The following is a 9,329-nucleotide window of genomic DNA, read 5'->3' as shown; positions in this document are numbered from 1 at the left end:
GTTCAATCCCTGGTCTGGGAACCTAGATCCCACACTCCATGCAGTGTGGCCAAAAAAATTTAAAAATAAAAGAAAAAAAAATCAGTCAGTGAAGAACCAGAACTGATTCCTGCCCAGGGTTCCCATCAAGAAGGATTGGTGAAAGAGAGAAATGGAGTAATGAAATGTCCCCTCCTTCCCAATCTGGTAGCTTCCATTTATTAATATTATTCTGTTCCAGGTACTATTCTTAACACTTTACAGACACAATCTTGTTTCATATTCACAATGACCCTATGAAGTAAACATTATCATCATCCCTATTTTTAAAATACACCCAAGTCTCTGTAACTTGAAGAGGCAAAGGCAGAATTCAAACACAGAGCTGCTAAACTTCTAAGCTTATTCTTTCACTGTATCACTTAACAAGACACTACCTGGTCAGACTGTAACTTACAGAGCCTCCTGGGTACCAAGGCCCCAGTACAGATTATACACAGGGAAATGAGCAGAGCTGGGTTCGTTGATTGTAAGATGCATTTTTTTTTTCACATTTTGACATCTCTGAAATTGAGGTGTGTTTCACCAGCGATGGCTGTCATTGTTTAATTGGCAGTGTTTTTTCCTCTTTCTTTCTTTGTGGTACTTAAAATAATGGCATGTCTTGCAATCATTCTGTCTGGATTTAACAAAGCACAGTAAATTTAGGTGCCATTTCCCCAATATCCTGTCTGCAAAGAGACAAACTAGAGCCAAAATAGCTCTGAGATCAGGGGACAGACAGAAAAGAGCTAAGCCAGGGTTTGACCTGAAATGAAGCCTAGGAACTTAAATCAAGGAGGAAGGCTGCTGTTGATGATGTGTGGGGTAGAAGGACATCTGGCCCCAGCACTGTGCCCTAGTGGAGGGCAGGCTCCTTCAGTGCCTATTGAGGTGAGCTCAGTTCAGCTCGATTGCTCTCGAGTTGCCAGAACAGGAGCCAGAGTGCCCGAGAAAGCTTGTCAGACCAGCCTGGGCAGTGCCAGGTCTGGGAATCAGCCCTCTGATGATGAAGTTGGATTATATACTTAGCAGAGCTATCTTGCCTTTGTTCTTTGGGGAGTGAGAAGGAAAGCCAACCTTTTTGTATCTGTACCATCTTTCAGCCTTATGCCTTCTCTTGACAGAAAATATAGCTCTTTCTATGTTCTGTGATCCGTCTGCTTGTGCTGGAGGCCTGAAGGAGATAAAAGAGAATTACATTTCTTAAGACAGTCCCAGAGGAAGCAGAGAAGCCTGGAGGGTAGTGGTGGCACTGGTTTAGGGGACCTGGGGGTTAGCAAGGGAGCATGGAGTGACAGAGACTGATTGCCAAGACCCTTATTCTCTCACAGCTAAAAACACGTGGAGATGGATGGCTGAGGGGTAGCGGAAATGGCAGTAACAGTGGCGTCTGGTGAGCAACAGAGAAGAAGGGTCTGGTTTATTCTCTGCTGGATCTCTGGCCCCAAGAACAGTGTGTGGCACATAGAGGGCACTCAGTAAACACCTGTTGTTGTAGAGCATCCGCCTCCCCTGAACAACCCCACCAGAATGGCTGCTTTGGGACACACATTCCCCTTCTACGCTGGCCCCAAGCCGAACTTCCCAATGGTCACCACCTTGGCCATCATCATCACCATCTTTATGACTTCACTGGTCACCTTCATCATCATCCTGCCAGGCATTCGGGGCAAGATGGTGAGAAACAAAACCAGCCCTGGAGACCCCAGCCCCAGAGAGACCTCGGCCTCGAGGTGAGGGGGCCAGACTTTCTGATTACAATCAGATTCAGGAAAGAGATTCTAGTCCCGAGAAAGCGTCACCCACCCTCCCAGCAGAGAGCTCCCTGCTCATTGATTCAACAGATAATTACTGAGTATCTATTATGGGCCAGACACTTTGATCTCTGGTGACCAAGTGACCTCAGTTCTAGAACACACTTCCCGAGTCTGGAAAGAGAAAGGGTGGATTTGGAAGGAGGGTGCTCCATCCTAAACCCGCCCACCCTGTGATGCAGAGGCTGTTCTGGATCCTGCGAGTAGTGACCAGCTTATTCATTGGAGCTGTGATCCTGGGTAAGTGTGGAGTGTAGCTGACTTGGGCAGCTGCCTGCATCCCATCTCTTCTATCCTGTCTCCCTCACAGAGGCTCTGCTTCAGGGTGGGCTTCCAGACCTCCCTACCCGCACGCCTCCCTCACCCTGGCCTTATCCCCTCACATCTACCTTTGCCCTGACAGGTGCAAGCCTCCTGGATGCATCTCTCCAACCTTCCTAACATATTTATTCAGAGGAAAGCAGGTCAAAATGAATGCCTTTGGGGACAGGGTCTGCGGAGGCTGGAGGGAGAGAATGGTGGAGGGCTGCTTGCTTTGCTTTGGGGATCAGGCAATAGGAAACATAGAAAGTCTCTATGTTGAAGCTCTCTGTGTTTGCCCAGCATGGTTTATTATGTTAATGTTTCCTGCCCCAGCTGCTTGAGTAGTTCTCCCTATATGGGGGCAGGAAGGGAGGACAGGGGGAAGAGGATTATGACCAGGGGAGATATTAGATTCTGACCCATTTATTCATTTATTCATCCCATACCTATTGTTGGCAAACTTACCATGAGCCAGGTCCTAGGCGGGTAAATGGATACACAACTATGAGCAAAACTGACATGGTCCCCTTGCAGCTCTCCCTCTGACTAACCCAGCAATGCCCAGACCTCCCTGAGTTCCTGAACATCAAACTCCCCAACCCCAGCCATGAATTTCAGTTCTGAGTGGTCTGTGGGCCAGGTCAGCACCAACACATCATACAAGGCCTTCAGTTCGGAATGCATCAGCACCGCTGTGGGGCTGCAGATTGGGCTGGGAGGAGTCAACATCACGCTCACGGGTGAGAGGAGGCTCTTGCCTGGGAGGAAGGGAAAGCCTCTGCTCTGCGACTTTGGGATCTATGTTGGGTGTGGTCTAAAGAGCTCTAGGATCCGGGCCGGGGGAGGTAGGAAGGGAAGTTCTCAGGCCTCAGAAGCTGCCTTCTCTCACTTGAGACCAGAGCCTGGTCCTCTTCCAGTGTGATAAGCCTCTGCCCAGGTAAATACCCACTCTGGCCCTCGGGTCCCTGCTGGGCACGGCTGCTCCATTCCCCAGGGACCCCGGAGACTGGCTGTTACAACAAGGAGTCCACCTGGCGCCTGGGGGAGAACTACGCCGAGGAGTATGCCAAGGCACTGGAGAAGGGGCTGCCAGACCCTGTGCTCTACCTGGCCGAGAAGTTCACCCCACACAGCCCGTGTGGCCTGCATGGCCAGTACCGCCTGGCGGGACACTACACCTCGGCCACACTGTGGTGAGGGTGGGACGGAGGCCCTGCTGGCCTAGACCCAGGAGTGGGGTTCCTACCCATCTCTCCCCCACTCATGTGGAGACCCCTAGTGGGACAGTCTGGCACCAGTCACCACGGTGCTTGGTTGGGAAGCCCACAGGCGGGAAGCCCACAGGCAGGAATCCCTACCTCACCTCTTTGGGGTGTCCTCCACCTGGGCCCCTCCAGGTAGAAGTTCACCCCAAACAAGGTAGAGGTGCCTGGGCCAGCCTTCCCCTGGCTCTCCAGGGTGGCATTCCTCTGCTGGCTGCTGGCGGATGTGATGCTGTCCATGCCTGTGCTGGCCACGGGTGTCTTCCAGCTGTTGGGACTGCTCTTCTTCTCCACGGCCATGTCACTCACCCTGCCCTGTCCCCTACGCTTGGGCACTGCCACACTGCACACTCACCGTGGGCCTGCCTACTGGATCACATTGACCACAGGTGACGCCCAATCCTGAAGGCAGGGATGGGAGGACTCAGGGCTGGGGCCCGTCAGGTCCGTGGGGTTGAGCGTCTGCCTCCAGGGACTGAGAGGCACTTCTGGGGACCTCTCCCCTCTTTAGAGCCCCCTCCGTCTTAGATCCCTCATCGCTGTGTTTCCCCTTCTCAGACCCACAGCCCCTCCCTCCTCATATATCCCTACTCCCCTGTGTCTTATCTCTGTCTCTGTCATGTCCCTCATCCCTTAACGCTCTGTTCACCCAGCTCTTCCCCAGATCTTACGATCTCATGTCCCCCCTTCCCCCAAACACTCTTCTCTGTGTCCCCCATTCCTAGAACACTTCTCTGTGCCTATTTCACATAGCCTTAAATTGCCCTGCAGTTTTATTGTCCTCTCCTGTCCTGCCCTCCCCCCAGGGTTTCTCTGTTTTCAGAGTTCTCTCTCTCTCTCTCTCTCTCTCTCTCTCTCTCTCTCCTGGGATGTAATTGAAGGAGCACTGGGTTTAGAGTCCAAAAACTCAGAGCAACAGAGCCACACCAGCCATATGACCCTATGCCAGTCACTTCTCGGAGCCTAAGTTGCCCTGAAGCAGGGACGATATAGGCTTCCCTTAAGAGGGGTCTTAATGCTCTTAGCAGAAGATGTCCTTGCGAAGGTGTTACTATCACTAAGGCGGGATACTTGTTGCCTCATCCCCAGGCCTGCTCTGTGTGCTGCTGGGCCTGGCCATGGTGGTGGCCCACAGGCTGCAGGCTTTCTTCAGCCACTGTGGGAGAGGACCCTGTCCTGGAGTGGGATCCTGAGGAAGGGGGACTCCTGAGCCCTCGCTACAGGTCCACAGCTGACAGTCCCGAGCCCCAGGACATTCCTCTGTCAGAGGCTTCCTCTGAGGTGCCCTGTGAGGAGTCTGACTGTGCCCTGGAAAGTTCATCTCCCTGGTGGCCACCTGGACTTCCAATCTGGCTCCAGACTTCACTGGGAACCCCCCCAAAACACCACCAGAACTGCCTGCAGGATGGGTTGTATCAGGTTCCCAGCCCCAATGTGTAGGTGGAGTAGGAAAAGAGGCTCTTCCTATTGATGTTAAAACATGAAACAAAATAAAAAGCCCTAAGGCAGATGTTGGGGCTGCCATAAACCCTGTTGCCACGCGTGATGAGACCAAGCAGGGGCTGCCCCTCCTTCTGCCCAGCTACCCTGTCCTCCCTTGGGGCTTTGCCTCTTCGAGGTGCCATTTACTGAAACCCAGCTCCACCCACATGATGACATACGTGTACGGGGGGCTTATAGTGCGATTCTCCCGTGTTCCCTCTCATCCCTCTGCATCTCTCGTTTTCCTTTTTCCTGGCTCCCTTTTGTTCTCCCTTCACTTGCCCAGCTTGTGTGATCTCTTGGTACAATGAACGCACTGCGAGGGAGGAGAGACCAAACTTCTTGTTCTAGATCTAATATTAACCGATTGTGCCCCATCCTCTCTGAGCTTCAGTTCTCAAATCTGCCAAATAAGACTGTGGGACTTGCCAAGGACCTAAAACAAACAAACAAAAAATCCCGGGGTTTACAGCTTTATGCCTTGCTGACATTTACCTCGGCCCTCAGACACCACCCCTTTAATGAATAAAGTGAAGCTAGTGAATAAACTCCAAAATGCCATTTCTTCTTAGCCCCCTCAGCTGGGCCAGCAGAGGGGGATCCCACAGGGCCAGCGGGGGTGAAGGTGCGGGGGAATGACCTGCCTGGTCACTGCTACCATCCACTTGGGGTAGCTCAGGAAGATGCAGGCTCTGATTGTTCTTCTCTGGGCTCACTAGAGGGCACCCTCTCCCAGACCCTTTCCCGGGTTACTCTGCCTTCTTCAGACACAGAGAATCCGGTGTCTGTGGCAATGCAGAGAGAGAGGCTGCCTCCAACCCAGGGAAGTCTCCCCAGAGCTCGTATCCCGAAAAGCCTTGAAAAGCCATGGAAAATAATGGGGGAAAGTTTAAAAAAAAAAGAAGAAAGTTTATTTACAGCTCACCCTGGGAGACTCTTACCCGGGTGCAGGCGGCACATCTGAGGCCACTGGCCCTTTCCCCCCGCACCCCCAGCTCAGTGCCCTCCCGGAGCTCCCCAGGCCCGGTGGGCACTGCTCCCCGGCCTGCGGGGGACCAAGGCAGAGTAGGAGTCCGAGGTTGAGTCCCTTTCACAGGTTAGTACTGATGGTTAAGTCTGAGCCCCAGAACTGCTTATGCAGTGGGTTGTTGAGGATGAGAGGAGAGCTCCCTTTCGCCTGACTTTCGAGGCCCTTGACGCTTCCATCCAAGAAGGTGCGAAGAGCGCTGGTCCGAGCGTAGTGGAGACTCAGCACCGCAGCTCCGAGGAGGAGGCACAGGATGCCTGCGTTAGCGCAGTCGCGGGTAAAGAGGGCGGTCAGGGCTCCAGAACCCGGCCGCCCGACTCCATCTATTGGAAGTATTTGCGTTTCTTCCCCAGACACACGCACCACGGAAAGACCTCTAATATGGCATACATGATACACGGGTTCGCACGCCACTGGGGCAAGATACCGAACCCTTCCGAACTCCCTTCCCCTCCTCTGTAAAATAGGCACAACAGTGCCTGCCTCTACGAACTACTGAGAGGGGCAAATTAGATAATATATGTGAACTCATTATGCAAACCGGAAAGTGCACGCTGGAAAAATCTCGTCTCTGCCCCCAGACACCCGGGGGCCGGTTCCCTCGGTCCTCACCCGTGGCCAGCGTGATCCAAAAGGCGGCACCGTAGTGAGTGGTGAGCTCGGAGGAGCCAAGGCGGAGCTGGCAGAGAGACACGCTGGAGATGGAGGCGAAGGAGAAGACGGAGAAGAGTGCGAAGGCGCCTGTGATCAGGAGAGCCAGGCCTCCGTAGTGCGGGACCGGCATGGAGAGCAGCACGTTGGAGAGGAGCCAGAAGCAGAACGCCACCCTGCGGGGAGGGGACCAGCGGAGCTGTGAGCCGGATTCCCCCAGACCGCTCGGGTTCCCACGGGCTCGCCTCCCCTACCTCCCGGCCCCAGAACAAAAGCCCGGGGCTGGGATGGCGGAGGCGCAGGGAAACACTGGAGGGGAGTAGCCGGCGCCCAGCCATTGCTGGGTCTCTTCGGATTCCCACGGTCTGTACGGACCTCGTGACCATCTGCCCGCGAGGCGGCAACTCTCACCCCAAGCGCGTCGGTCTGTAACTGTAGCTCACATCCTCCGGCTCACATGCCCCCACCCCGACCCCCGCCACACGCACGCGCGCACGCAAGTACGCAAAGTGTCTTCTTTCCGCGCTCACCACAGCGTGGCCGAGGCGTAGTGTCCCGCCAAGCGGTACTGGCGGTAAACCCCGCAGGGGCTGCTCGGAGTGAACTTCTCCGCCAGATAGAGAACTGGATCCGGCAGCCCCTTCTGCAATGCCTCCGTGTACGCCCCAGCATAGTTTTCGCCGATCCGCCAAATGAACTGCTCGTTGTAGTCGATGGTCTCGTTCAACTGCTGCACTGGGTCCCCTGCGGAGGGCGTCGTCGTCACCCGGCTGCGTACAGCGAGGACCGGGCAACTAAGCGGATTCGGATAGGAGAGTGAGAATCTTGAGAGAAATAGGTTTGGCAGCGGTTGGGGAAAACACAAATCAATGAGAGCCGAAAGCTATTCTATATGAGCTTGTGGGAGCTGTCCTCACGGGTCCTCCAGCTGCCCCTGCCTGCCACACACCCCCAACCATGGTGTCTGTCAACCTCAGGAGTTCACTTCACCGCAGCTCCTCACCTGTGAGTGTAACATTAACGCCCTCCAGGCCCACGTGCAGACCGACGTGGGCTCGGACGCGTGCCGCACTGAAGGCCTTGTAGGATGTATCGGTGCTAACTCTGCCCACTGACCATTCTGTGCTGAAGTGTACCGCTGTGGGGAGAGGCAAACCGTGGGGGAGGGGAAAGGTTAGGGAGAAGATTGGGGAGACGGGATTGGGAGGGTGGTGATGGGAGTTGGGACACTGCACAGAGATGGGGGGGTCTAGGAGTCCAAAGGGATATACACGGTAAGGGTGGAAGAGTGGGCAATAGAAGGAGCCCACTAGAAAGAGAATGGGAAGAGGGAGCGGGAACCCATCCCCAGTTCTCCATTTTCCCAGGTGTCCTCAGGCCACCTCCTTCCTCACCCCGGGTCCTCTCCCCCTCCGCTGCATCACACACTCACCCACAATTTCTGCTCCTATGAACAGGCTGAGGAGAACTCTCACTAACCAGAACCAGCGCTGCAGGAACAGGAAACGGGTCAGGCCTGGGTACTGCCCAACCAGACTCCCCAAGCTCTCCATTGACCCCATGCCACCCGGGCCTTTAGTGCTTCTGCAACTTCCCTCTCTTGCCCACTTTTCCCAGTTACATTCCTGACCTTTAAAGGCTGAAGGCAAGTCATGCAAGTCCCTCTGAGCCACTGGCATTTTCTAATGTTTTCTGGCTGCATGATTCTGCCTCCCAGCCCCATTTTCCAGTCCACCCTGCAACTGGGCTGTCTCTATCTGCTGCTCTCCCACCACCTTCATCCCCTTTCCTCTTCAGCCCTGGTCCCACCTCCTGCTTGGGTCACTGCCATGATGAGGCTCAGTGAGTCCAGAAGTGCTAGGCAGGCAGCGGTCACCTCCCTCAGGAGAGGGAGGCCTCAAGGTCTGGTCACCAAGTAGAGGAGGTGCGAACACAACCTCTCAGATATTACTAGGTGTGCCAGTTTCCCAGAAAACAAACACAAGACTCAGGGAGGCTAGGTCCTCCTAGACTTGAAAAACAGACAACTTAGGCTCTGGGAGAGGAGGGAATCTAAGAAAAAGTGCCCAGTCTGCTACAACTTCGAAGAAATTTCTGTGGAGAAATCTCTGTCATTAGGATGGGGGCTCCCACACACATGACTCAACCCAGTGCACAGGTGAAACACAGCAGTATGAGCTGCTGGTTTCTGTCCTCTTGGCCAGAAGGTCATCACCTGAGGTCGGGATGGGAGTGGGATGGGAGTGGAGGTGCAGCCTGAGGAGAGGCAGGAGACCCCTGCAGCATGTGAAGACTAGAATTGGCCCCAGGATTACTGGGCTGGGCACCCACTCTCTGCAGCAGCCTCCTGAATGTTCCAGCTGGGGTCAGCCTCCGGATGTCTTGTATGGGACCTCTCCCTAACCTTGGGAAGGGGTGCTTGCTGGGCCGGACTTCTGCCTATGCTCCACCTGTCTGGTTCAGTGCTTCAGTGCATGGAAGATCTTGCCGCTGTCTTAACTGTCCTATCCTCCAGAGACATGCTGTCCTTGACACCCTCCACCCCCAGACCTAAACTTCTAGTACCCCCTTACCGAGTGGCCACGAATCCCGGGTAAGATGAGTAGGAAGCTGGCAGCCAAGGCCAAGAACACCAGAATGACAATGAGTAGCGGGACGCTGATGCCGGCGGCATGCCGGGGCTGAGGGTAGAAGGGCAGCACACCGTTCCACAGAGTCATGATGCAACCCGGCCGAGCTGGGTCTGTTCCAGTGGGGAGAGCGGTCACT

General features: G+C 54.6%; 2 protein-coding genes across 2 annotated transcripts; one reads left to right on the top strand and one right to left on the bottom strand.

Moving 5' to 3' along the window:
* Window positions 1-1,551: 1,551 nt before the first annotated feature.
* Window positions 1,552-4,840, top strand: LOC136118458 (dual oxidase maturation factor 1-like). The gene is given in 7 exon segments (XM_065871719.1): window positions 1,552-1,698; window positions 2,018-2,075; window positions 2,744-2,878; window positions 3,133-3,331; window positions 3,596-3,789; window positions 4,490-4,553; window positions 4,555-4,840. Coding segments are annotated over 7 exon segments (1,083 nt in total).
* A 934-nt stretch (window positions 4,841-5,774) lies between these two features.
* Window positions 5,775-9,280, bottom strand: LOC136143119 (dual oxidase maturation factor 2-like). The gene is made up of 6 exons (XM_065901417.1): window positions 9,134-9,280; window positions 7,993-8,050; window positions 7,564-7,698; window positions 7,091-7,304; window positions 6,522-6,736; window positions 5,775-6,166 (listed from the first exon to the last, which is right to left on the bottom strand). The coding sequence occupies exons 1-6, from the start codon at window positions 9,278-9,280 to the stop codon at window positions 5,973-5,975; spliced, it is 963 nt and encodes a 320-aa protein (XP_065757489.1). The 3' UTR covers window positions 5,775-5,972.
* Window positions 9,281-9,329: the final 49 nt, after the last annotated feature.

The sequence above is a fragment of the Phocoena phocoena genome, chromosome 2 (assembly GCF_963924675.1).
Source record: "Phocoena phocoena chromosome 2, mPhoPho1.1, whole genome shotgun sequence".
Classification (NCBI taxonomy): domain Eukaryota; kingdom Metazoa; phylum Chordata; class Mammalia; order Artiodactyla; family Phocoenidae; genus Phocoena; species Phocoena phocoena.
This window is presented reverse-complemented; position numbering and strand designations above follow the sequence as displayed.

Excerpts from the sequence above, each read along its gene's own strand:
- LOC136143119 (XM_065901417.1), bottom strand. The coding sequence starts at position 9,280 with ATGACTCTGTGGAACGGTGTGCTGCCCTTCTACCCTCAGCCCCGGCAT. Across the intron at positions 7,699-7,992 it reads CATAGGAGCAGAAATTGTGG|CGGTACACTTCAGCACAGAA; the intron begins GTGAGTGTGTGA and ends CTCTCCCCACAG. Across the intron at positions 7,305-7,563 it reads CGTTAATGTTACACTCACAG|GGGACCCAGTGCAGCAGTTG; the intron begins GTGAGGAGCTGC and ends CGCCCTCCGCAG.